General features: G+C 47.1%; 1 protein-coding gene across 1 annotated transcript; it reads right to left on the minus strand.

Moving 5' to 3' along the window:
• Positions 1-4,866: 4,866 nt before the first annotated feature.
• ZC3HC1 (zinc finger C3HC-type containing 1) lies at positions 4,867-27,543 on the minus strand. The gene is made up of 10 exons (XM_032221904.1): positions 27,367-27,543; positions 24,605-24,716; positions 23,002-23,152; positions 20,539-20,622; positions 20,248-20,375; positions 18,182-18,354; positions 16,169-16,388; positions 12,560-12,772; positions 7,052-7,252; positions 4,867-5,702 (listed from the first exon to the last, which is right to left on the minus strand). The coding sequence occupies exons 1-10, from the start codon at positions 27,525-27,527 to the stop codon at positions 5,634-5,636; spliced, it is 1,512 nt and encodes a 503-aa protein (XP_032077795.1). The 5' UTR covers positions 27,528-27,543; the 3' UTR covers positions 4,867-5,633.

Raw genomic sequence — 27,543 nt, forward strand, 5'->3', positions numbered from 1 at the left:
CTGCATCCTCCATGCAGCGCATGAAACCAGTTGCGGCTTGCAACAGCAAGACACCTTTGGATACAATTTGGGAGGGATTTTTTCCCCTATCTTTTACACACAAACAAACCAGTGGTGGATTCCTACCGGTTCGTACTGGTTCGGCCACACTGGTAGGGGTTTGGCAGCCTGGATCGCTGGAATCGGCAGCGACCCAGGCCCTCCACGCCCCCGAGCCGGTTCTCCAATGGCGGCGCCATCTTGATTTTTGGTTCTGCACAGAGCAATTTTCATGGCACAAATTTATTTATTTTTAACGTTTTGGGCATGTGCAGACCTATTCATGAGCAAATGCGCATGCCTGCGTGTGCAAAAAGTTTGCACGCACCACACCGGCAATAATGCAGGGAGCAACCCACCCCTGGAACACACATATGTATATATGTCTATCACTATAGCTATCTCTACATCTATATATCTGTATATATTTCTATCTCTATAATTTGTATATTTCTCTCTCTCTCTATCTCTCTAATCTATCTTTAACTATCATTTGGCTGTCTGTCTGTCTGTCTATCTATCTATCTATCTATCTATCTATCCATCCATCCATCCATCCATCCATCCATCATCTATCTATCATCTATCAATCTATCTTTAACTATCTATCTATCTAATCTCTTTAACTATCATCCGTCTATCTATCTATCTATCTATCTATCTATCTATCTATCTATCTATCTATCTAATCTATCTATTATCTATCTATCTATCATCTATCTATCTATCCTCTATCATGTCTGTCTGTCTGTCTGTCTGTCTATCTATCCTCTTTAACTATCATCTGTCTATCTATCTATCATCTATCTATCTATCTATCATCTATCAATCTATCTTTAACTATCTATCTAATCTCTTTAACTATCATCCATCTATCTATCTATCTATCTATCTATCTATCTATCTATCTATCTATCATCTATCATTCTATCTTTAACTATCTATCTATCTAATCTCTTTAACTATCATCCGTCTATCTATCTATCTATCTATCTATCTATCTATCTATCTATCTATCTATCTATCTATCTATCTATCTATCTATCTTTAACTATCTAATCTCTTTTAACTATCATCTGTCTATCTAATGTATCTTTAACTATCATCTGTCTGTCTGTCTATCTGGCTCATCTATAACTATCTTCTACCTTTCTATCTGTCTGTCTGTCTGTCTTTCAAGCCAGATTCATTTAACAGCTGTTACTAACAACTGTAGTGATTCACTTAACAACGGTGGCAAGAAATGTCGTAAAATCGGGCAAAACCAACTGAATGTCTTGCTTTGCAACAAGAGATTTTGGGCTATATTTATAATTTTATATTTATTATATTTGTATAGCATAGAATATTATTAATAATATATAACACATGTAATAATATAATAAGAGATTGGGCCAGCTTGATTATCAGAAATCCCCTCATGTGTAATATTTGTTTATTTTATATGGTAGTAATATGGTATTGTTAAATAAGGATGGGAAAGTAAAGCTTATAACTATTTGTAGATCCATTATGTAAGGGAAGGAAAATTTATCAAAGTTTTTCTATATTTTTTATCAACATTCAGCTGGGATGGACTCTTTATGTTTAATGTTAGATTTATTTAATATTTGGGACTCCCCCCCCCCTTTTTTGGTACATTTTTTCTTTTTTTCTTTTCTTGTTAGGCAAGTTTTTCGGTTATGCATTTTATTCTCGCTGATAAAAACAAAACACATACTCAGAATCTAACCAGGGCAGCTGATTTCCTTTATACTCAATTCAGAGCCAAAAAGACGAACATTGATCTTCAGGGTTTTGCAGAAATGTATTATTTATACCAGTGTTTCTCAACCTTGGCAACTTGAAGATGTCCGGACTTCAACTCCCAGAATTCCCCAGCCAGCAAATGCTGGCCGGGGAATTCTGGAAGTTGAAGTCGGGACATCTTCAAGTTGCCAAGGTTGAGAAACACTGATTTATACTACTGCTTAACTATGCACGTTTTTTGGGGTGGGTGGGAGGTAAAGGGGTAGTGATTAAAGTGTAATTAACTAAACATTAATTCAATATATTGCCATTCTGGTTTAAAGTTGGAAATGAAATACGTTAAAGCTCCGTGTTCTAATGCCGCAGATCAAGTTTTTCATCAGTCAAAATGTTGTCGTTTTTTACGATTCTAGTATGTAGAATCATATTTCTACATGCTACATAATTTCATTGAAAAAATAAATAATAGTTCATAGCTCTTCAGAATCAAAATGAAATAAAACACGTACAATATCTATTAAAAACTAAAGGATGCCATTTTGGTGGGTCGGAAAAAATCGACGAGAGAATTTGAGAAGATCCCCCCAGTGTTTTTGGATTCTTCCCGCGATTATTTCCCCAAAACTTTGGCATGCTTGAAACTTGAGTTGATCTCCAGCCCGGGTGATTCCCCTTTCGGGGAAATCTATAACCTTCTCCTGACCTAGTTTCCTCGGTGGGCGTCCCGTGACGCGTGGCAAAGTGCCACTCTGCGTGAGTTGCAGCTGCCACATTCCCTGGTGTTAACCCATTGGATTTCCGGGGTTGTGGCCGACATGAAACATCTCTTAGGGAAATGCTTCACGTGTCGGGATCCGCCTGCCAAGGTGTGTCTCATTATCACGCTGTGAAAAATTGTCCTTTGGCGACGAAGCAGCAAGTGAGTAGCCTGGATGCTATGTTGTTTTGATGCCCTTTCCGGCCAAGGGAACATCCCTGCCGAATGTCTCATCCTTCGACTCACCTGGCAAAACGCCTCTCAGGTGACCCAAAGGTACTTTTTTTCCCCTGAAAGGCAATTGGGAATTCTCAGGGGTTTTTTTTCTCTGAAAATGTTTTGCTTCTAGTCCAAGAAGCTTCTTCGGTTCGGACAAGGAGAGAAATGTTTCCAAAGAAAAGACCGAGAAAGTCCAGTTGCCTTTTAGAAAAAGATTAGAACTAAGGAAGCTTCGTGGATGAGAAGCGAAACGTTTTCAAATAAAAAAACCCCGAGAAAGTCCAGTTGCCTTTTAGAAAAAGATTAGAACTGAGGAAGTTTCACAAATGAGAAGCGAAACGTTTTCAAATAAAAAACCCCGAGAAAGTCCAGTTGCCTTTTAGAAAAAGATTAGAACCGAGGAAGCTTCGTGGATGAGAAGCGAAACGTTTTCAAATAAAAAAAAACCCCGAGAAAGTCCAGTTGCCTTTTAGAAAAAGATTAGAACTGAGGAAGCTTCACAAATGAGAAGTGAAACGTTTTCAAATAAAAAAACCCCGAGAAAGTCCAGCAGCCTTTTAGAAAATGTTCCGATTAGAACTGAGGAAGCTTCGTGGATGAGAAGTAAAAACATTTTCAAAGAAAAAACCCCGAGAATGTCCAGTTGCCTTTTAGAAAAAATTCTGATTAGAACTGAAGAAGCTTCTTGGAGGAGAAGCGAAATGTTTAATTTTGGTTTTGCCTTCTTCATAATTTCTAACACACCCCCCCCCCCCCCCCCGGCATGAGACAGTGACACAGAGCTGAAAATGCTGGATTAAGGGAGATCTGGGTTCAAATGTATCCTCGGTCACGGGATGACTTTGTGAAGTCCCTCTCGGCCTAGCCTGCCCCACAACCCCCGTGACAAAAGTGTGACACACACCACAACACGCCAAATAAATAGGCTTGGATTCTGTTATTTATTTTATACAAACACCGCACAAAATATTAGATTTTAGTGGGGGGGTTTCTTAATAAAAGGGTTCGGCGATGCATGGAACGGGCTTGTTGTCCAGTTGTGATACCGCCTGTCACTTATAACATCCACAAGCTCTGATGCTTTAGGTGGTTGCTAACATACACAACTTAGTATAAGGCTGGAGTGTCCAATTTTGTCAACTTTTAAGGCTGGTGGACTTCAACTCCCAGAATGCCCCAGCCAGCCTATCTGCCTACGGAATTCTGGGAGCTGAAGTCCATCCTGCACAGCTGGCTAAGGGAATTCTGGGAGCTGAAATCCATCCTGTACAGCTGGCTAAGGGAATTCTGGGAGCTGAAGTCCATCCTGCACGGCTGGCTAAAGGAATTCTGGGAGCTGAAGTCCATCCTGCACAGCTGGCTAAGGGAATTCTGGGAGCTGAAGTCCATCCTGCACAGCTGGCTAAGGGAATTCTGGGAGCTGAAGTCCATCCTGCACGGCTGGCTAAAGGAATTCTGGGAGCTGAAGTCCATCCTGCACGGCTGGCTAAGGGAATTCTGGGAGCTGAAGTCCAACCTGCACGGCTGGCTAAGGGAATTCTGGGAGCTGAAGTCCATCCTGCACGGCTGGCTAAGGGAATTCTGGGAGCTGAAGTCCATCCTGTACGGCTGGCTAAGGGAATTCTGGGAGCTGAAGTCCATCCTGTACGGCTGGCTAAGGGAATTCTGGGAGCTGAAGTCCATCCTGTACGGCTGGCTAAGGGAATTCTGGGAGCTCAAGTCCATCCTGTACGGCTGGCTAAGGGAATTCTGGGAGTTGAAGTCCATCCTGTACGGCTGGCTAAGGGAATTCTGGGAGCTGAAGTCCATCCTGTACGGCTGGCTAAGGGAATTCTGGGAGCTGAAGTCCATCCTGTACGGCTGGCTAAGGGAATTCTGGGAGCTGAAGTCCATCCTGTACGGCTGGCTAAGGGAATTCTGGGAGTTGAAGTCCATCCTGCACAGCTGGCTAAGGGAATTCTGGGAGTTGAAGTTCACCAGTCTTAAAACTAACAACATTGTACACCTCCCTGACCAGAGGCAAGCTCTCCCCGATTTTTCACACCTGTCTCCGGAGGAAAGGGATTTTTTTTTTAACCTTTTGAATGACAAAAACAGGGAAGGAGTATTCATTTTTCATTTTTATTTTTTTGCCAGATGGGAGGCTGAATATCGTCACAGGGAATTCTTCTTTTTCTTTTCCATCTAAAAATAAGAAGTTCCACTTCCATCCTAGTTGCCCCCAAGTTCACATTTTGACTCAACTCGAACCCTTGGGGTAGCCATCGGATTTTCACGCGGCTCAAGTAACAAGGATGTCAGTCCCCGGCGGAGTGGCCGGGGGGGTCCTATATTTGTGCTGGTGCCGAGAATGTCAAACCACGTTCCCCCCAACAAATTCTACAGACCGCCCTCCCCCACTCCCGCCCCTTGCAGAGAAGCTGGAGGAAGGAAGACCCCCCAACACCACTCGGAGGATGAACCCAAGATGTCCCACGGGAAGCCATCTTCTCCACTTTGTTGCCGAACGGATCTAGTTCAATTTAAACTGGAAATTTCCCAGGGTTCGGCTGCTGGAGTTCGCCCGGCAAATGCAAGGGAAGCAGAAATGCTCAGGTGCCCCTGCCCACCTCCGAAGGGGCGGAAGGATTTTTTTTGGGGGGGGGGGGATACGAGCCGCAGGTAAGGCATCTTCTTCGAGGGGAGACGGACAGCTGCCCCATGCTTCTGTCTGTGGATGGAGGGGAGGAGGAGAAGGTGCGATTGGGAGGCGGAATGTCGCCGTTTTCTCCCTGGGTCTCTTCTCTGACGCGACGTCCCTCCTGCTAACCGAATGGGGTAGTGTTCTGCTGAGCCTACTTCGCCCCGTCCCGACGCTGTCTCCCGGGCTTCAGGAGGAGCAGGCGGCTTCCCACTGGCGGAAAATCTGGAACACTTTGCGGGATTTGGTCGAGAGACTCTGCGGGGCAGGGAGGAAGAGGAAGAAATGAGAAAGTGGAGAGACACGGATGCCACAGAAATAGCAATAGCAGTTAGACTTATATACCGCTTCATAGGGCTTTTTTCAGCCCTCTCTAAGCGGTTTACAGAGTCAGCATATTGCCCCCAACAACAATCCGGGTCCTCATTTTACCCACCTCGGAAGGATGGAAGGCTGAGTCAACCTTGAGCCGGTGAGATTTGAACCGCCGAACTGCAGATAGCAGTCAGCTGAAGTGGCCTGCAGTGCTGCATTTAACCACTGCGCCACCTCGGCTATAAGGCTATAAGAGAGAAACGGTTCGGTCTAGTGGGGAAGGCAGTGGGTAGAGAAACTGGGAGGCGGTGAGTTCTAGTGCTGCCTTAAGCATGAAAGATGATCGGGTGACTTTGGGCCAATGACCAGGAGACTTTGAGTTCTAGTCTTGCCTTAGGCATGGAAGCTGGTTGGATGCTTTTGAGCCAAAACCACCAGGAGATGGTGAGTTCTAGTCCCATCTTAGACATCAAAGCCAGCTGGGTGAGTTTGGGCCAATCACTAGACGATGGCGAGTTATAGTCCCATCTTAGGCAAGGGATGGGTGAGGAATTCTGGGAACTCACCTCCACACGTCTTCAAGAGGCCAAGGTTGAGAAATGCTGAACTAGATGATCTCCAAAATTCATCCAAGTCCTTCTGATCCAACTTCGTGACCAACATCTGAAAAAGGTAGCATCTAACCAATTCTTGACGTAGCTCCCAGAGTTGGGTCAGAAGGAGTTGGACGGACTTTGTCATCTAATCCGGCGTTTTTCAACCTTGACCTCTTGAAGACGCGTGGACTTCTCTGAACATAGTAGCTAAACTGGCCCCAATCTGGACCGAACCGGCAATAACCCACCTCTGGTGCTCATCCGTTTCAAAGCCGAAGAGCCAGCGCTGTCCGAAGACGTCTCCGTGGTCATGTGGCCGGCATGACTCAATGCCGAAGGCGCACGGAACGCTGTTTCCTTCCCACCAAAGGTGCTTCCCTATTTTTCTACTTGCATTTTTTAACCTGCTTTCGAACTGCTAGGTTGGCAGAAGCTGGGACAAGTCGCGGGAGCTCACTCCGTTACGCGGCCCTAGGGATTCGAACCGCCGAACGGCCGACCTTTCTGATCAGTGTCTTAGCCACTGAGCCTCCGCGTCCAAGCTTTCGACTGCTCACAATTATACAATATGGATCTGTAGGAGTGCCAGACACTGTGGGGGCGGAGTTAAACTGGGGGATTCTGGGAGTTGAAGTCCACAAGTCTTAAAGCTGCCAAGTTTGAACACCCCCACTGTAGACCAATGGGCCGACTCACCTCGGACTCCAGATGGGCTGCCTTTTCTAACTGCCTGGAATCCTGGAGAACTTTGAGGACCACCTGCCAGCCATGGTCGGCCTTCTCCTCCGGAGAGTCCCTTTTAGTTCCGGGCGCTGCCGCTTCCTTCACCTTGTTGACCCACGGGCACCAGTCACGGTGCTGGGCCAGGGGGTCGAAAAAAACACGGGTGCATGAATCCTGTTAGGGGAGACAAACTGTCAGCCTCTGCTTTGCTGTTGCTTCGGCTGCCATGAAACGGGGAGGGAGGGCATGGTATTTGGGAGGGGTTACTAATTGTGCTGGAGGAAGGTTCTGGAGCTCAACTGCCTGTCGGACTACACATGCGTAGGAGATTCCCGCCAGGACTAACGGCACCGCCATTCCATCTTCGTGATGCCTTTTGAAGTTATCTCACACCTGACACTTGGGAGAATTATGACTGGACTGTAACTGTGATGCCAAGGGGAGGGGTATGGGTTATTCTATATATCAATCACTTCCGTGCCTAAATAATCAGACTTCGCTTCGCTATGCCTTTAATCATTTATAATTAGTAAAAGTACACTTGATTTCTACTCATGGAGTCTCGTGGTCTTCTTTCCTAATTATCTAATGGAGAGGATCTGACACAAACAGTCTGTGTTCACACAACCAGATTGCCGTAGTTTTTCAGAGTATAAGACGCTCCGAAGTATAAGACGCACCTAGCTTTTGGGGAGGAAAACAAGGGAGAAAAAAAATCTGCCTCTGGCTCCCAGCAATTTGCCTCCTTGCAGCAAACAGCAAACAGAACAGACGATATACGCCGTTTGTGGTGTTACATTTCAATCTATACTCGTACAGATGCTGTTAAAATTGAGGTGGCTTTTCTGGAAATATACGTCATTCTCTGCCATTTAAAAGAAGATGCAATAGGACTGGGCCCCTTCAGATCAAGCATTTGTTTTAAGAAGCTTCTTCATTTTGTTAACTTGTCTAGAACAATGATAAAGCAGTCTTTAAAAAATGTCTAATAATTTGAACATTCTATGGGCTTTTTTATTTATTGACTTGCCTCCTTGCAGCAAAAGATCAGCACAAGAAAAAAAAAATCTGCCTCCTCCCAACAATTTGTTCCCTGGAGCAAACAGCCTGTTTCACTTTCAGTTTAAGAGGGTCTCCCGATCATCAGCTGTTTCAGGCTGCAGGAATTGTTACAGCCTGTTACAGCCTCTGCAAGCCCCATTTTCCCCATTTGCTGCAAGGAGGCAGAGGCCAAAGGGTTGGGGCAAGTGGGTGGGGAAAAGGTGCATCTTATACTCCAAAAAATACGGTAAGGTGGGTAATGGTATTGGACCTGGGTACTTAAGAGACCGCCTGCTGCCAATTACCTCCCAAAGACCCATTAGATCGCACAGGGTCGGCCTCCTCCGGGTTCCGTCTACCAGCCAATGCCACCTGGCTACTACCCGGGGGAGGGCCTTCTCTGTGGCGGCTCCGGCCCTTTGGAACGAACTCCCCGCAGAGATTCGGACCCTCACCTCTCTCCAGGCCTTCCGAAAAGCCGTCAAAACCTGGCTGTGTCGGCAGGCCTGGGGTTGATGAGTTCCCTTCCCCTCTCGAATCGTGTGGCTGTTGGTTATTTTTAAATGCTTGTATTTGTAGTTTTTGTGTTTCCCTTCCCCCCTTGGGTTTGTGCGCCGCCCTGAGTCCCGCTGGGAATAGGGCGGCATATATTATTATATTATTTATTAGACTTATATACCGCTTCATAGGGCTTTCAGCCCTCTCTATGCGGTTTACAAATTTTTTAGCAAATTGAGTCAACAACTTGCCCCCACAGTCTGGGTCCTCATTTCACCCACCTCGGAAAGATGGAAGGCTGAGTCGACCTTGAGCCGGTGAGATTTGAACCGCTGAACTGCAGATCACAGTCAGCTGAAGTGGCCTGCAGTACTGCACCCTAACCACTGCGCCACCTTGGCTCATATAAATAAAACGAAACCTGAAACCTGTAAGGTAAGGAACTAGCTCATCTTCACCTAAGCCAGGGGTCTCCAACCATAGCAACTTTAAGACTTGTGGGCTTCAACTCCTGGAATTCCTTCTCCAGGCGTGCTGAGTTGAAGTCCACAAGACCTTCAAAGTGGCCAAGTTTGGAGACCCCGGCCCTAAGCTAAGTAGATTCAGATGTTCGTATATTCCATCAAGTCTCCAGAAATTATCCTTAATTGGACCCCAAGTTCTGGGATGGGCCTGACCAAGCTTTTGATCTAAGGCGCAGCGAAGAAAAATGGGACAGGGGACGAACGAGAAGGTATCTACTTAAGCCTTCCTCAAACTGACATCCGTTCTTCTTTTATTCAACTTCTACTGAGCTAAGTAGATTCAGATGTTCGTATATTCCATCAAGTCTCCAGAAATGATCTCTAATTGGACCACTAGTTCTTGGATGGGCCTGACCAAGCTTTTGATCTAAGAAGTAGGGAAGGAAAATGGAGCAGGAGACGAACGAGAAGGTATCTACTTAAGCCTTCCTCAAACTGACGTCCGTTCTTCTTGTATTAGGACTTCAACTTTGAATTGGTTGAGAATTCTTGGGGTTGAAGTCCAAGGCCTTCTGACCAGTTGGAGCCATATGGGTGAGATCTGGATTGCTACTGAAGACCTCCATCCTATCTCTCTTCCATCTTCTCTTCTGTGGGCTAAGGTCCTCTTTTCACCTGGCTTGGTGAAGATCCACCTAGAACCTGGATCCATCTTTTGTTTAGATTAAGGTGTCCAGAACTGGACACGGAACCCCAAGTGAGATCTGACCAGGAGAAACCGAATGGGACCGCCGATTCTTGTGATCTCTTCTTCATAATCCCTAAATCGTATTTGTTTTTTTTGGCTGAATCACCCCACAGGCTCACCTGGATCACCAGTGTGACCTAGTCCATCAGGAATCTGGGAGCACCCGTTCCGATGAACAAGTGACTCATTTCCCCATTTCCTCCTTCTCCGTCCATTTCCTCCACCCATTATATTTTTTCTCTCCCCCCCCCCCCTCCATGTTTTAGAAAGCTCTCCATATTATCTCCCTGTATGGCATTTCCCATTTTGCTGTCCGGGAGGAATTATTTGTGATTTTTTTTCCCCACTTGTCTTTTTTTTTTAAAAAAAGCAGAATTTTTTTTATTGTTTTTCCCCTCTATAACATCTTACAATCATCACATCAACATTGTTATGTCCTCATAACTGTACATATCAGTCTTATTTCGCTTCTATATTTATATACATTCATCTACAGTTCTATACCTTTCTCTATTGTTTCTCGGCTGAATTAATTTTATTCCTGTTATGCAACCATTTATACCAATTATCCCAAATTTCATAGCATTCAGGCTCTTCTTTATCCTTTAATCTTAATGTTAACGTGTCCATTTCTGCACAATCTAGAATTTTCTGAATCACGAATTCATCTGGGGGGAATATTACTTTTTTTCCAACATTGAGCAAACGTTATTCTAGTTGTAGTCAACAGATGTATTAAATTTTCTTTCTATATTTCCTGTTGTGACTCAGCAGCAGTCTTCTGTGTGTCTTTTCGGGATGCAAGTTTAACAATGCAGCTGGGGCTCGTTAGTGGGTCTTCGGACGGATGGTGCCATGCCCTGATTGCAGGAGTCAACATTCATTCGTGCGTGCAACGTTCATTGATCCTCGGTCGTGGTTTCTTGGATGGACACTTGGAGAAGTGATTTGATTTCTGTAACCCTGATTCGTAGAGACATTTGAAGAAGTGCTTTGCTTTCTTTTTCTTCACCTTGTGTTGCCGTAAGAGAGATTTGTTTTGCATTCCGTTATCTTTAGGTTTATTTTGGGCTCGTAGCCAGTTTGAGCCGAGGACTGATAAAGAGAGTTCCTTTTAAATTTGTTTGCCTGTCGTCTGTTAACGAGAGAAGGAGGGGGGACAGAACAATTTCCCCTTGGTTATTCCCAGCCGAAAGAGTTCCGGTTTATATTCTATTTGTTCCTCTGTAATTTGTTGTATCCATTTCCAAATTTTCATCCAATATTTTTGAGTTCCGCTATATATGATAGAAAGTCCCTTGCGGGTTTTTTTTTTTTTTTTTTTTGCAATTCCAGCAGGTTGGATTCATGTCCGGGCATATTTTGGACAATCTCATTGGTTTTTCCACCTGTCTTAATTGCAAGTAATCCTACACTTACATCCATTTGTCTCATGAGTGTCCGACGTAACAATTATCCAGCTTGGCTGGGGAATCCTGGGAGTTGAAGTCCACAAGTCTTAAAGTTGCCAAGTTTGGAGATTCCCGTATTACCCGTTTGAGGGAGGCCAAGTCAGGAAACAGACCTTACAAGGACCTTATGGTTTTAGGGCATAAAAATAGGAGCTTGAGCTGTTAAAAAGTTTCCTTCCGTCCCCTCTGATACCAAAGAGAATCAAGGTGAGGCTTCCTTGAGTTTCTTCCCTGTTCTTTATCACAGCTGAGATTTTGATTGCAGCCTTTGTGAACGGCTTTCGTACTGGTAGTCCTTGAGTTACAACCATTCGTTCAGTGACGGTTGAAAGTTACCATGGCACTCAGACCAGCCTCAGGCATGAAAGCCAGTTGAGTGTTCCTGGCACAACCGCCAGGTGAGTTCTAGTCACACCTTAACTATGAAAGCCAGCTGAGTCACTTGGAGCAATCATCAGGAGACAGTGAGTTCGAGTCCTGCCTTAGGCATGAAATCCAGCTGAATGAACTTGGGCCAATCACCAGGAGAAGGGGAGTTCTAGTCCCAACATAGCCATGAAAGCCACCTGAGTGACCTTGGGTCAATCACTCACCAGGAGAAGGGGAATTCTAGTCCCGCCTGAGTCATGAAAACCAGCTGAATGGGCCAATCACCAGGAGGTGAGTTCTAGTCCTGCCTTAACTATGAAAGCCAGCTGAATGAACTTGGGCCAATCACCAGGAGACTGGAGTTCTAGCCCCGCCTTATCCATGACAGCCATCTGAGGGGCCATAGGGCTTAGGCCAATCACCAGGAGAAGGGGAGTTCTAGTCCCGCCTTAGTCATGAAAACCAGCTGAATGTGCCAATCACCAGGAGGTGAGTTCTAGTCCTGCCTTAACTATGAAAGCCAGCTGAATGAACTTGGGCCAATCACCAGGAGACTGGAGTTCTAGCCCCGCCTTAGCCATGACAGCCATCTGAGTAGCCATAGGGCTTAGGCCAATCACCAGGAGACGGTGAGTTCTAGTCCCGCCTTAACTATGACAGCCATCTGAATGAGCTTGGGCCAATCACCAGGAGACTGGGCGTTCTAGCCCCGCCTTAGGCATGAAAGCCAGCTGGGTGACTTGGTGCCAATCCCTCCCACTCTGCCACCCCAACCCTCTTCACCGGGTGGCTGTTGTGGGGAAAAGAGGCAGGAGGAGGAGGATTTGAGATATGTGCCACCTTGAGTTGTTTATAAAAGTAACAAAAGTGGGGTACAAATAAATGCAGTGAAAGAATTCGGCACCCTCACCGAACTGCTGCAGGAGTAGAGGCGTGGCCGCTTGGCTCTCCGATGTGGGCTGGATGGCACTTCGGCTCCCAGGCCGCAGGCTTCCCCATGGCCCATGCTGCGAGTCACAGGCCGGCTCCGGGTGGTGGGGCTGGCTGCTTCGGCCTCGGGGCGCTCGCTGAAGCTGTCCCCGCTCCGCGTGCGGCTGATCACAGGGGATGGACTCTTCTCGTGCTGCAGGAAGGAAGGAAGGAAGGACGTCAACCCTGAAAGATTCCTCCTCACCCTCGCACATACATGCTGGGCGTTCCCAACTCTAGGGGGCGGTGCTCATCTCCGTTTCAAAGCCGAAGAGCCAGCGCTGTCCGAAGATGTCTCTGCAGTCATGTGGCCAGCATGACTCAACGCTGAAGGTGCATGGAACGCTGTTCCCTTCCCACCAAAGGTGGTTCCTATTTGCATCCTTTTAGAGAGCCATTGAGCCCACTTGGAGGTTGGAGAGAGGGCAGAGATAAAACTTCCAAGTGGCCTCAACGACTCTCTAGGAGGATGCAAATGACTAGTTGTCTGCAAGGAGAATCAATCCTTCTATTTCCCCACCATCCAGTCAGAGCTGAAGAAGCTTCTTGGTTGATAAGCAAAACATCTTTAAAGAAAAAAAACCCCAGAAAGTCCAGTTGCCTCTTGAAAAAAGCACCTTTGGGACAACCCTGACCTGGATGGCTGAGAATCTCTACAGACTTTTAGCTACACAATTTGGGATGAAGATCCTTTGAACGGTGTGAGAGTAGGAATGGATTTCCAGAGGGAAAATTGCAGACTACAGGAACCATTTGCATGACTCAGGTGACCCTGAGGACACAGATAAGCCTGCAAGTGGCCTCAACGACCCTCTAAAAGGATGCAAATGACCAGATGTCTGCAAGGAATATAAATCCTTCCCTTCCCTTCTTCAGTCAGAGCTGAAGAAGCTTCTTGGTTGAGAAGCGAAACGTCTTTAAAGAAAAAAAAAAAAACCAGAAAGTCCAATTGCCTCTTGAAAATAGCTACACAATTTGGGATGAAGATCCTTGGAATGGTCTGGGAGTAGGGATGGATTTCCAGAGGTAAAATTGCAGATTACAGGAACCATTTGCACCACTCAGGTGACCCTAAGGACACAGATAAGCCTCCAAGTGGCCTCAACGACCCTATAAAACAGTGCTTCTCAACCTTGGCCCACCTGAAGATGCGGGGACTTCAACTCCCAGAATCCCCCAGCCAGCAGAGCTGGCTGGGGAATTCTGGGCATTGAAGTCCCCGCATCTTCAGGTGGGCCAAGGTTGAGAAACACAGCTCTAAAAGGATGCAAATGACCAGCTGTCTGCAAGGAGTATCAATCCTTCCACTCCCCACCATCCAGTCAGAGCTGAAGAAGCTTCTATGGAGGAGAAGCGAAACATCTTCAAAGAAAAAAAAATCAGAATGTAGAAGGAGATCCCCCCCGCCCCCAAAAAGAAATCACCAAACAGTAAGGAAGGGAGGAGAATAGAGAAAAACCTGGGGAATGTTACTAGAATAATAACAGTAAATACTCTGAAGAAAAGATACAATGAGCACAAAAATAGGAAAAAGAAAAAGTTAGGGGAAAGGGGGAGAAGAAGAAGAAGAATTAAAAGTAGAATTTTTGAGAGCCCAAGAGAAAATGGTTAAAAGAGGAAGAAAGGGAAAAAGAGTTACATTAGTAGACTAAAGAGAATAGTACTAAGATTGTTATTGTTATGCAACTAAGAAATAAAATTTTTTTATAGTGTATTGTTAATTGTAGAAAAAATTGAAAGAAATGCTCTGTATGTTTAAATTGAATTAGAGGATATATGTTGTTCATAGCAAAATATACCAATGGAGAAAATAAGAAATGAAAATTCTTTCAGACTACAGGAACCATTTGCACCACTCAGGTGACCCCCGAGGACACAGAGAAACCTCCAAGTGGCCTCAACGACCCTCTAAAGGGATGCAAATGACCAGCTGTCTGCAAGGAGTATCAATCCTTCCATTCCCCACCATCCAGTCAGAGCTGAAGAAGCTTCTTGGGAGGAGAAGAGAAAGGTCTTCAAAGAAAAAACAAGAAAGTCCAGTTGCCTCTTGCGGGAGAAAAAGCAACTTTGGGACATCCCTGGGTTGGAGGACGAGAGGCCCAGCACCTCAGGACCCTCCCTCAGAAACTAGGCCTCCAGTGATAAGGAAGATTTTAGAATGTGGGGAGATGGGACAGAAAGACAAGGAAAGGAGGAATCAGATTCCTACCTAATCTGGCAAAAAATGGTACAAATGGTCAGAGGACAGAAATAAGAAACAGGGAAATGTCAAATAACGATGTAGAAGAGCATTAGGACACAGGAATCAGATAGGAGACAGTAAAGATAAGTTAAAACATGTCAATCACATGAGTTTCATGTACAGTTTAAATGACAGCAAAGATGATACTTTGATCTAAACATATAAGTATGGAATTGTACATCAAAATGGGTAAAGAAAGAGAAAACAAGGTGGTGTCACAACAGGCGCTAGGGGTGGTAAACAAAGCAACTCAAACTGTATATTATAACCTTTTAAATGGAATAACAAAAGTATAAGAATGGCAAAGAAAAAGAATAACTATGTGAATGTATACCTATAATTGTATGCAAGAGAATAAATGACAGTAAGAATATAAAGCACAATATAGGTAAACAATATTTGGTTATAAATAGCTAAGTATAAATAAATATAGAATTGTACTTAAAAAAGAATAATGAATAAGGAGACCATGAATACAAGATAGAAATGTACAGGAGGGAAAACACTAACTGCAAAGAAACCGATTCGGAACTGCGGTATGATACACGATGGAACTTCTTGTTCCTATGTTGTTTTAAGTCATGTGTTTGTTTTTGTTGATGTGCTTATGTGTTTAAAATAATTTTTTTAAAAAAATGGGTAATGAATAAGGGGAAATGTAGAAAGAAAATTAAATATATACTAATACACCTTCTGACTACAGCTAGAATAACGTTTGCCCAATGTTGGAAACAAAGTAATATTCCCCCCCCAGACCAATTAGTGATTCAGAAAATTTTAGATTGTGCAGAAACGGACAAGTTAACATTAAGATTAAAGGATAAAGAAGAGCCTGAATACTACAAAATTTGGGATAATTGGTACAAATGGTTGCAAAACAGGAATAAAATTAATTCAGCCGAGAAACAATAGAGATATGTATAGAACTGCATAAATGTATATAAATATAGAAGCGAAATAAGATTGATATGTACAGGTATAATGACATAACAATGTTGATGTGATGATTGTTAAGATGTCAGGGAATAAACAAATCTGCAGTAAAACAAATGATAGCAAAGATGATACTTTGATATAAACAGATAAATATAAATAAGTACGGAATCGAACATAAAAATGGGTAATGAATAAGAGGAACCACGAATAAAATGTATAGGAGGGAAGATATTAACTGTAAAGATACACCGATGTGGAACTGCTAAATGATGGAACTTTTAGTTCTGGGGTTGTTTCAAGTTATGTGTTTCTTTTTGACGATGTGTTCAAAATTTGAAAAAAAGAAATTGGGCCTCCGGCTTCAAATGTTACCTGCTCCGAGCCCAGAGAGACGCTGGTGTCCTGACTTCGGGTGATCATCCGTCGTGGGGAGGTGGGCCCCACCGAGGGTTTCTCGGCCGCGGGAGCAACGTTGGAGGGGTTCTCCAGCTCGGTTTCCGCGGACTCCATCTGGTGGAAACTCCAGAGTCCCACTTTCCTTATGCAACGGCAGCAGCTGATCAAGGGGAGGTGGACGGATCCAGAGGGAGGGCTAGGAAAAAGACCCCCACCCCAAAGAAAATTAACTTGAGGATCCAAAGCCAAGCACAATTTAAATACGTACAGGGAGGTCCTCGACTTAGAACCACAGCCGAGCTGCAACGTGTTCGGTGGCTACACGAGACAAACTGTTCGGGGAGCGTTGGCCCATTGGATGACCGTTCTCGCCGCCGCTAAGTGAATCACTTGCCATTGTGAAGTTAGTAACCCGGTTATTAAGCGAATCCGGTCCCCCCCCCCCCGCAAGGACTCGGCTGGTCGGAAGATCACAAAAGGGGATTGTGTGACTCTGGGACACTGCAACTGTCGTAGGCCCATGCCAGTTGCCAAGCTTTTGAATTTTGATCAGGTGACCCAGTGGTAGGATTCAAATTTTTTTTTACTTCCAGTTCTGTGGGCGTGGTTGGGTGGGCGTGGCAGGGTCAGGATACTGCAAAATCCCCATTTCCTCCCGATCAGCTGGGACTCGGGAGACAGAGAATAGATGGGGGCGCGGCCAGCCAGAGGTGTATTTGCCGGTTCTCCGAACTACTCAAAATTTCCGCTACGGGTTCTCCAGATCCTGCTGAATGCCGCAAATGTGAAAAAAGAGTCTTGTCCCTTTTTTCAGCGCCGTAACTTCAAAAGGCCACTAAACGAACCGTTTGTAAGTCAGAGACTATCCGTACTGTGTGCATTTTTCAAGCACTGGCATTCCTTGAGTTATACCACGACTGAGCCTGGAATTATTACAGTTGTTAAGTTGTGATGATCCTTAAGTGGGCTCATCGTGTGACCCGCCCCTGATCTTACGACCTGTTTCGCGGTGGTCATTAAGCGAAGACGGTGGCCATAACACAAATCTGGCAGTTGTTAAAGAGAATCGTGGTATGAATGTGGGTTTCTATTTTATTATTTTTATTTCTTTTATATTATGCTTTTATCTCCTGGAGTCGCCAAGTGCGAGCAGGCGGCACTGTAAAATTTCTAAATAATGAATAAACGACGAAATCAATTCATTTTCCGCAGGTGGAGTGGTGGCGTGGCCTAGAGGTGGAGCTCTGGCCTCCTGTAACGTTCCCGTGGTTCGCCCATGAGGCCAATGTGGAGAAAAGACAGGACACAACCTTTCTCGGGATGGAGCGACGACCCAGATTGGGGGTCTGAGAGCCCCTTTTATTGAGATAGGACAAAGGCAGGAGGAACAATCAGCATGTGGTTAAAAACAGCCTGTAAAAGTACAATTTCTAATCTACTGCTCAGGGAAGTTCTGTCTATATATGGTCAAATCCTGGGCGTCATTGGTAGGGCACATCTCAGGATGTTATGTTATGAACTATCAGGATGTTATGGGGTTTTAGGAGTTTGTTTTCTCCTGTGTTGTTCAGCGTGGCTCCGCATGCACTGTTATGAACTGGGCCATGGGTGACACACACCTACACAAGGAATTATATTACAACAGCCTCACAATCAGAAGGCTGTGAGTTCGATCCTAGGTAGAGGCAGATACTGTATTTCTCTCTCTCTCTCTCTCTGGACACAATGAGAATATATCTGCCGAACAAAACTCCGTACTGACAACATGAAAGGCATCCGGCCAATCAAACTCTCTGCTAGGTCCATTCAGATGTCTAGACTCCACCCGGTAAGGGATTATGGGGTCGTTAAAAGACGATGGTGATGAGTCCAGTTTCCACAGGGTTTTTGTTTTTTTGCCAATACATTTTTGCAAATAAAGGATAGTTTGGGGCACACACACGCAGAAAGGATCCCCCCACCCCACCCCGATTCTGATTTTCCACTTACCTGCCAGTCCAGCCGCAAAGGGCCAGGATGGAAGCCGTGATGTGGACTTGAAGGAGGTCAGAAGGCTGCTTGGCCGGCGTCTTCTCGGCCTCGGTTTTGCACTTCTCCTCTTCCTCCTCCTCCTCCTCCTCGATCAATTGCAGGAGAAAGCTGACCTTCTCTTCCGTCAAGGACTGAGAAGCAAACAGAGGAAATCAATCTCTCAACCTCCCCCCAAAATGGCAGCCAGCCTCTTCTTGGTAGGTGAACACGATTTCCAGACGTTTCCAGGCTAAAAGAGATGCCCAACCTTTTTTTAAAAAAAAAATCTTTTAATGACCCCATAATCCCATGACAGCGAACTTATGGCAGGTGTGCTGGAGGCGGCACATAGAGCACGCTCTGTGGGCACGTGTGCCATCACCAGGTGGTCTTCGCAGGTGCCGGAGCACCGGAAAATGGCCAAGAACTGCCAAAAAACAGATCGTTTTTGGACCATTTTCTGGGGCGTTTTCAGGCTGGTTTTGGGCTATTTTCCAGGGTGTTTTTCTGGCCAGTTTTGGCCCTGAAAATGGCTTGAAAAATGGCCCAAAACGGTCTGAAAAATGGGCAAAAAATAGGCTGGTTTTTGAGCAATTTTCAGGCCATGTTTGGGCTGTTTTTGGGGACCAAAAACAGCCTGAAAATGGCCCAGAAAACAGCCCCAAAATGCCCAAAAAACAGGCAGGCGCGTGCCGGATAGCTGGTTTCCGGTGTTCTGGTGTGCGTGTGTGCATGCACAAATATTCTAGTTTGGGCCCTTGGTGCTGAAAGGTTCACTGTCACTGCCATAATCCTTTGCATCAGGTTGGACTCAGGGCAACTGAATGGCCCGATGCCCTTCCTATCACCAATGCAGAGTTTTGTTCAGCAGATTTAGCAATAGCAATAGCAGTTTGACTTATATACCGCTTCATAGGGCTTTCAGCCCTCTCTAAGCGGTTTACAGAGTCAGCATATTTGCCCCCAACAACAATCCGGGTCCTCATTTCACCCGCCTCGGAAGGATGGAAGGCTGAGTCAACCTTGAGCCGGTGAGATTTGAACCGCCGAACTGCAGAACTGCAGTCAGCTGAAGTAGCCTGCAGTGCTGCATTTAGCCACTGTGCCACCTCGGCTGTAGTCTCATTGCGCCCAGAGAGAGAAATATGTGCCTCTATCTAGGATCGAACTCACAGCCTCCTGATGGTGAGGCGAGAGCTCCACCTCTTGGCCACCGCCCCACTCATGCCCAACCTGCTCTTCCGGGAATGGAACATTCTGCAAACCTCCCCAAAACAGCCCATTTTTTGCAAAAACGGGTCCTTTTTTTGTCAAAAAATAAATAAAAAATAAAAAAAGGATGCGAATAGCCTTTAGGAGGCTTGTAGAGTGTTGGAGGGGGAATAAAAACGAGCAAAAAGCAGCCCGCTTTTCGTGAAAACAGGCCCGTTTTTTGTCAAAAAAAGGGCACTAGGAAGCTTATAGAGTGCTCAGTAAAAAAAAAGGACCATCAGGAGAGAAGAAAGGAGGGAAGGAAGGAGGGAAGGAAGGAAGGAAGGAAGGAAGGAGAGAAGGAGAGAAGAAAGGAGGGAGGGAAGGGGGAAGGAGGGAGGGAAGGAAGAAGCGAAGGAAGGAGAGGAGGAGAGAAGAAAGGAGGGAAGGAAGGAGGGAATGAAGGAGAGAAGAAAGGAGGGAAGGAAGGAGGGAAGGAAGGAGAGAAGGAGAGAAGAAAGGAGGGAAGGAAGGAGGGAAGGAAGGAGAGAAGAAAGGAGGGAGGGAAGGAAGAAGCGAAGGAAGGAGAGAAGGAGAGAAGAAAGGAGGGAAGGAAGGAGGGAAGGAACGAAGAAGTAGGATTGTTGTAAAATAAGATGAGTTTATGGGATGGTAAGAAAGCAACTTCATTTATATTGTCAACTGTAGGGGAGAAAAATTGTTACAAATACGTATTATTAATAACAGTTATGAGATCATATAATTGTGAATGTATAAAAAAATAAATAAAAAATAAAAATAAAGGACCATCAAAGTGACCTTATCGTTATCTTATCTCATCCCCAAGAGCTTACCACGTTTTTGAGACTGTCCGGCTTCAGGGAGGGCAGCTGAAGCTGCAGCTGGCACAGCGTTTGGAAGCGTTCCAGGAAGTCGCCGAAAAGAGCACGCGGCTCCTCCACCAGCAGCACCGAAAAGCGATCTAGTCCAGAAGAAGCAAACGAGAAGTTGTCCTCGACATACGACCACAACGGAGCCCAAAGTGGCTAAGTGAGAATTCCCCGCCCCCCAACCGAACATGGTGGAGGACCCGTCAGCCTACGCACCTGGAAAGCCTGGAGTCTGTCCCTTTCTCCTATTCTTACCTGGGCAAGGACTGTCTGGCCAGAAGCAGAATTTTTCGTGCGCTCCCAGCAAGGCCTTCTGCAGCTCCTGGCACCTCTGCTTATCTAGGAAGCAAAGTGGCCTGATTAACAGCAAACCCACAATCTGACCGGCGCAAAGCAGAGCATTTTTAAAGATCTCTCTAAGCCGAGTCCCAATGCACCTGCTCTGACAACTCATCTAGCAAATATCTGTACTTCGCGGTTGAACTGGGGGGTCCTTGAGGCTCTCTGAGCTTGGTGTTTATCTTGGAGGCGTTTCAGTACCAAACTAGGGAACTTCATCAGTGCTAGAAGGTGGAAAGGAGGAGGAGGAGGAAGAGGAGGAGGGTTGTGGGGTATTTAATGTTCTGAGCTTGGTGTTTATCTTGGAGGCGTTTCATTACCAAACTAGGGAACATCATCAGTGTTAGAAGGGGGAGAGCAGGAGGAGGAGGAAGAGGAGAAGGTTGTAGGTTCTTTACTGTTCTGAGCTTGGTGTTTATCTTGGAGGCGTTTCATTACCAAACTAGGGAACATCATCAGTGCTAGAAGGGGGAAAGGAGGAGGAGGAGGAAGAGGAGGAGGGTTGTGGGGTATTTAATGTTCTGAGCTTGGTGTTTATCTTGGAGGCGTTTCATTACCAAACTAGGGAACATCATCAGTGTTAGAAGGGGGAGAGCAGGAGGAGGAGGAAGAGGAGAAGGTTGTAGGTTCTTTAATGTTCTGAGCTTGGTGTTTATCTTGGAGGCGTTTCATTACCAAACTAGGGAACATCATCAGTGCTAGAAGGGGGAAAGGAGGAGGAGGAGGAAGAGGAGGAGGGTTGTGGGGTATTTAATGTTCTGAGCTTGGTGCTTATCTTGGAGGTGTTTCATTACTAAACTAGGTAACATCATCAGTCCTAGGAGGGGAGGAGGAAGAGGAGGAGGAGGAGGAAGAGTAGGGTGGAGGTGGAGGGTTGTACAATCCTTAATGCTCTTTGTTTGGTGTTTTTCTTGTAGAGGTTTCATGACCCGACACAGAGGAGGTTCGGCTGTTGACCGGCAGCGGTGCTGGTTGTCAGCCGATCCTCCTCTGTGTTGGTGCAAGCAGGCAGCTCTCTGTCTGGTTGACCACATCCCCCAATGCCCGAGGGTCCTGGGACAGCATCGTCCTCAAACCACCACGCCCCCTGGTGTGCCTTCCCTGTCGGACAGTCCCAGTCCCCTCCTAACCGGGCTCTGAGGGGACCATGACAACCACCAAAGGGCCAGATGTGGCCTGGGGAGTCCCTAAAATGTACAGGCCATTTTTAATCTCTACCCCAAAGGCCACCAAGGTGGTGCAAACTATCCCATCCAGAGTTACCACGTGCCAAGATGGGCAACTCATTTTGCAAACCAACTATTGTGGCCTGTAGGCCGCTGCCCCCACCCCCAGCAGCCGAATTGGAGGAGGAGGAGGAGGAGGCGTGAGAGACGGGGTCAGCATCAAGGCACCCTGGGAGCTCCGAGGGGGGAGAGGAGCTCTGAGGGGGGAGAGGGAATGGAGCTGGCAGAGAGAGGCAGAGGTGAGTCTGGGCTGTCAATCATCCCTCCAATGGAGGGTCAACAGTCCCCAGGTCTGGAGGTGGCTGATGAGGAAGGGGAGGATCAGCTGGGTCCAGTGCCTGACGTGTGGATGCACAGAAGGCAGAGGAGAGGAGAGCAGTGGAAATCTATGGGCCGGTCCTTGGGACGGAAGATCCCTGAGTGCCTGACGTGCGGATGTACAGAAGGCAGAGGAGAGGAGAGCAGTGGAAATCTATGGGCCGGTCCTTGGGACGGAAGATCCCTGAGTGCCTGACGTGCGGATGTACAGAAGGCAGAGGAGAGGAGAGCAGTGGAAATCTATGGGCCGGTCCTTGGGACGGAAGATCCTTGAGTGCCTGACGTGCGGATGTACAGAAGGCAGAGGAGAGGAGAGCAGTGGAAATCTATGGGCCGGTCCTTGGGACGGAAGATCCCTGAGTGCCTGACGTGCAGATGTACAGAAGGCAGAGGAGAGGAGAGCAGTGGAAATCTATGGGCCGGTCCTTGGGACGGAAGATCCCTGAGTGCCTGACGTGCAGATGTACAGAAGGCAGAGGAGGGGAGATCAGTGGAAATCTATGGGCTGGTCCTTGGGATGGAAGATCCCTGAGTGCCTGACGTATGGATGCGCAGAAGGCAGAGGAGAGGAGAGCAGTGGAAATCTATGGGCCGGTCCTTGGGACGGAAGAGCCACCGCTGCTAGCAAAGCTCTGGGGATGAAAGGCAGGGGGCGGAGATGAATAGATGGGGCAGACAACTATTCCTCTCCCTGCCAGACAGACTTGTTAGCCTGCAGTGAGAGAGAAACTTTTTGTCAAGGCTGCTGGCGCTCCTAATAATGGAACCTTTGATTGAATTCATAAGTGTTGTCCTGTTTGGGGAGCTGGGTCAGAACACCAACCAATCAACTTACATTTGCTGAAGTCGAACGACAGCTGGAGACTGGCGCAGAGGTACGCTTGGCAGCTGGAGCATTTCAACATGTCGCACTCCACGTTGGTCCATCCATACTTGGCGCAGATCAGGGGCGACAGCTCGTGGGGTTTGCCCGCCCACTTGAGGGAGTATTTGGCATTAAGGAAAGCCATTCAAGATTTTTTTTGGAGGGGGGGGATGTCAACTTGTCAAGCGTTGCCATTATCAGGTTGGCATTGGAGGGAGGATTCCATGCGTACTTTTGCTCAGAGTCGGATCTCATATTTCTACAACCTAGTTCGTGAATATGATTTATGACGCATGACAGAAGGGAGGAGATTGAGGGGTAAAGTTCAAATGCAATTAAGTGGAAGCCAGTTACGGCTCCACAGAAGATCATGCCAAGATGTTGATCCTAATAAATGAATGGGTTTTTTTTTTTTTGAACTTTGTCTCGAGGCTTGTAAATTAATTAGGTCAACCCTTGGGAACTTCACAGAGTGCTACAGATTTAAGAAAAATCTGGCCTTCCTATCAACTTCTATAGGCCAGCATGGAATTTCCTCCAATTCTCACAGCTCTCAATACAGGTAGTCCTCGAGTTACGACATTTCCTTTTGTTACGTCACTGGGGGAAAAGTGACAAATGGCCATTTTTCACCCTTACAATCACTGTAGCATCCCCAGGGTCATGTGATGTACAGGCCAATGCTTGAGAACTGACTTGCATTTTTAAAAAAAAAACACAACAGTTTATTTATATATTTTAAGAACTGACTCACACTTATGACGGTCGCAGGGTCCCCGGATCCTGGGATCGGCTTTTGCGAATCCTTCTGACAAGCCAAGTCAATGGGGAAACCGGATTCAGTTAAGAACTGGGTTATTAATTAAATGACTGCAGTGATTTCACTTAGATGGGGCAAGGAAAGGCATAAAATGGGGAGAAAAATGACTTAACAAATTTCTCACTTAACAACGAAGATTTTGGGCTCAATAGTGGTCGTAGGTTGAGGCTGAGCTGTATTTGGACAGCTTGTAGCCAGGAAGGGAAAGGAAATGCTTGTATGCTTTCCCCGTCGACACAACCAGCTTTTTATTAAAAATAGCACCTCCCACTTTAAACGCAGGTACTCCTCGACTTACAACCATCCATTTAGTGACCATTTGAAGTTATGGCAGCACTAGAAAAAAGTCACCGCTGACCACTTTTTCACATTTATGACAGTTGCAGCAGCCTCAGAGTCACGTGATCAAAATTCAGACAGTTTGACAACTGTCTCATATTTATGACGGTCGCAGTGTCCTGGGGTCCCGTGATCCCCTTTGGCGACAAGCAAAGTCAACGGGGAAGCCAGGTTCACTTAACAACCATGTGACTTATTTAACAGCTTCAGTGATTCATTGAACCACTGTGGCCAGAAAGGGTGTAAAATGGGGGCAAAACTCACTTAACTGTCTCGCTCAGCAGCAGAAATTTGGGGCTGCAATGTGGTTATAGGTCAAGGACTACGAGTATATTTGGTTTCCTCTGGGAACTGCACCCCCCCCCCCAACCAAAGAGGAAGCTGCTTTAGAATAATTGGGACTCAAAAGGATATGGTGAATGTTTCCACGCGGCTGAAGAAAGCCTCTTTGCTAGTGGATTCAAAATGCTGCTCGTTGGTCGGGGGAGACCCATTGGCCTCTTCAGGGAAGGCCGAGGAATCTTTTCTGAAACGCAAGCAAGAGGATTCCGAGAAAGGATCGTCAGTTCACAAGAGCCAGAAGTAGACGTTTCTCTTCCATCTTCCAGCCCCCCTGAAAAGTGTATAAAACTAACCTGTGGTAGAGGAATTACAGTGGTGGGATTTTTGAATTGGGTTTGGGACCTTTGAGGCCATTCAGTCTGACCCCCTGCTCAGGACAGAATCGGAATGGAAACTCCCCAAATGAAAAGCTGCTCAGTCCTAGTTCTTAGGCTTTCGTGCCTAAAGCAGGACTAGAACTCACTATCACCTTGGGATTGGTCCAAAGTCACCCAGCTGGTTTTCATGCCTAAAGTGGGATTAGAACTCACTATCACCTGGTGATTGGCCCAAAGCCACCCAGCCATCTTTCATACCCAAGGCAGTACTAGAACTCACCATCTCCTGGTGATTGGCCCAAAGCCACCCAGCCATCTTTCATACCTAAGGCAGTACTAGAACTCACCATCTCCTGGTGATTGGCCCAAAGCCACCCAGCCATCTTTCATACCTAAGGCAGTACTAGAACTCACCGTCTCCTGGTGATTGGCCCAAAGCCACCCAGCCATCTTTCATCCCCAAGGCAGTACTAGAACTCACCGTCTCCTGGTGATTGGCCCAAAGCCACCCAGCCATCTTTCATCCCCAAGGCAGTACTAGAACTCACCGTCTCCTGGTGATTGGCCCAAAGCCACCCAGCCATCTTTCATCCCCAAGGCAGTACTAGAACTCACCGTCTCCTGGTGATTGGCCCAAAGCCACCCAGCCATCTTTCATCCCCAAGGCAGTACTAGAACTCACAGTCTCCTGGTGATTGGCCCAAAGCCACCCAGCCATCTTTCATACCTAAGGCAGTACTAGAACTCACCGTCTCCTGGTGATTGGCCCAAAGCCACCCAGCCATCTTTCATACCCAAAGCAGTACTAGAACTCACCGTCTCCTGGTGATTGGCCCAAAGCCACCCAGCCATCTTTCATCCCCAAGGCAGTACTAGAACTCACCGTCTCCTGGTGATTGGCCCAAAGCCACCCAGCCATCTTTCATCCCCAAGGCAGTACTAGAACTCACCGTCTCCTGGTGATTGGCCCAAAGCCACCCAGCCATCTTTCATCCCCAAGGCAGTACTAGAACTCACTGTCTCCTGGTGATTGGCCCAAAGCCACCCAGCCATCTTTCATACCTAAGGCAGTACTAGAACTCACCGTCTCCTGGTGATTGGCCCAAAGCCACCCAGCCATCTTTCATCCCCAAGGCAGTACTAGAACTCACCGTCTCCTGGTGATTGGCCCAAAGCCACCCAGCCATCTTTCATCCCCAAGGCAGTACTAGAACTCACTGTCTCCTGGTGATTGGCCCAAAGCCACCCAGCCATCTTTCATACCTAAGGCAGTACTAGAACTCACCGTCTCCTGGTGATTGGCCCAAAGCCACCCAGCCATCTTTCATACCCAAAGCAGTACTAGAACTCACCGTCTCCTGGTGATTGGCCCAAAGCCACCCAGCCATCTTTCATCCCCAAGGCAGTACTAGAACTCACCGTCTCCTGGTGATTGGCCCAAAGCCACCCAGCCATCTTTCATCCCCAAGGCAGTACTAGAACTCACTGTCTCCTGGTGATTGGCCCAAAGCCACCCAGCCATCTTTCATACCTAAGGCAGTACTAGAACTCACCGTCTCCTGGTGATTGGCCCAAAGCCACCCAGCCATCTTTCATACCTAAGGCAGTACTAGAACTCACCGTCTCCTGGTGATTGGCCCAAAGCCACCCAGCCATCTTTCATCCCCAAGGCAGTACTAGAACTCACCGTCTCCTGGTGATTGGCCCAAAGCCACCCAGCCATCTTTCATCCCCAAGGCAGTACTAGAACTCACCGTCTCCTGGTGATTGTCCCAAAGCCACCCAGCCATCTTTCATCCCCAAGGCAGTACTAGAACTCACCGTCTCCTGGTGATTGGCCCAAAGCCACCCAGCCATCTTTCATCCCCAAGGCAGTACTAGAACTCACCGTCTCCTGGTGATTGGCCCAAAGCCACCCAGCCATCTTTCATACCCAAGGCAGTACTAGAACTCACCGTCTCCTGGTGATTGTCCCAAAGCCACCCAGCCATCTTTCATCCCCAAGGCAGTACTAGAACTCACCGTCTCCTGGTGATTGTCCCAAAGCCACCCAGCCATCTTTCATACCCAAGGCAGTACTAGAACTCACCGTCTCCTGGTGATTGTCCCAAAGCCACCCAGCCATCTTTCATCCCCAAGGCAGTACTAGAACTCACCGTCTCCTGGTGATTGTCCCAAAGCCACCCAGCCATCTTTCATCCCCAAGGCAGTACTAGAACTCACCGTCTCCTGGTGATTGTCCCAAAGCCACCTAGCACTCTTTCATACTTAAGGCGATACCAGAACTCCCGGTCACCTAGTTCTACCCCAGCACCTTCTCCACCTAAACCAAACCGTCCCTCTAATAGGAACCCCCTCAATGAAAACCATGTTCCACGGCGTCCCCATCAACCCCAGCCCCTTCCCTCCCCCACGGCCACCCCAGGCCCAGAACCCTTCTACCCCTCCGCCAGGGACGAAGCCCCGCGCGGGATGCCGGCCGGACTCGGGCGGGCTCCTCCTCCTCCCCCCGCTCACCTGTCCTGCCCGGCTTCCTCCGGGGCGATGCCTTCGTCGATCAGCTCCCGCACCTTCTGCGGCGTGATGGCCGGGGACTTGGGCTTGGTGGCCAGGGCGCCGTTTTCGGCCTCCGGGGTAGCAGCAGCAGCAGCAACCGCCGCGGGGCTGGGCGCCGCCATCTTGGTCCGTCCCTAG

Source organism: Thamnophis elegans, chromosome 7 (assembly GCF_009769535.1).
Source record: "Thamnophis elegans isolate rThaEle1 chromosome 7, rThaEle1.pri, whole genome shotgun sequence".
In the NCBI taxonomy this organism is placed as follows: domain Eukaryota; kingdom Metazoa; phylum Chordata; class Lepidosauria; order Squamata; family Colubridae; genus Thamnophis; species Thamnophis elegans.

Bases quoted from the DNA above. Each gene is read 5' to 3' on its own strand.
- ZC3HC1 (XM_032221904.1), bottom strand. From the start codon at position 27,527: ATGGCGGCGCCCAGCCCCGCGGCGGTTGCTGCTGCTGCTGCTACCCCG. The intron at 24,717-27,366 runs GTGAGCGGGGGG...CTTGCGTTTCAG, and splicing joins GAGGAAGCCGGGCAGGACAG to AAAAGATTCCTCGGCCTTCC. The intron at 16,389-18,181 runs GTAAGTGGAAAA...TCTTTTTCCTAG, and splicing joins CTTTGCGGCTGGACTGGCAG to CCCTCCCTCTGGATCCGTCC.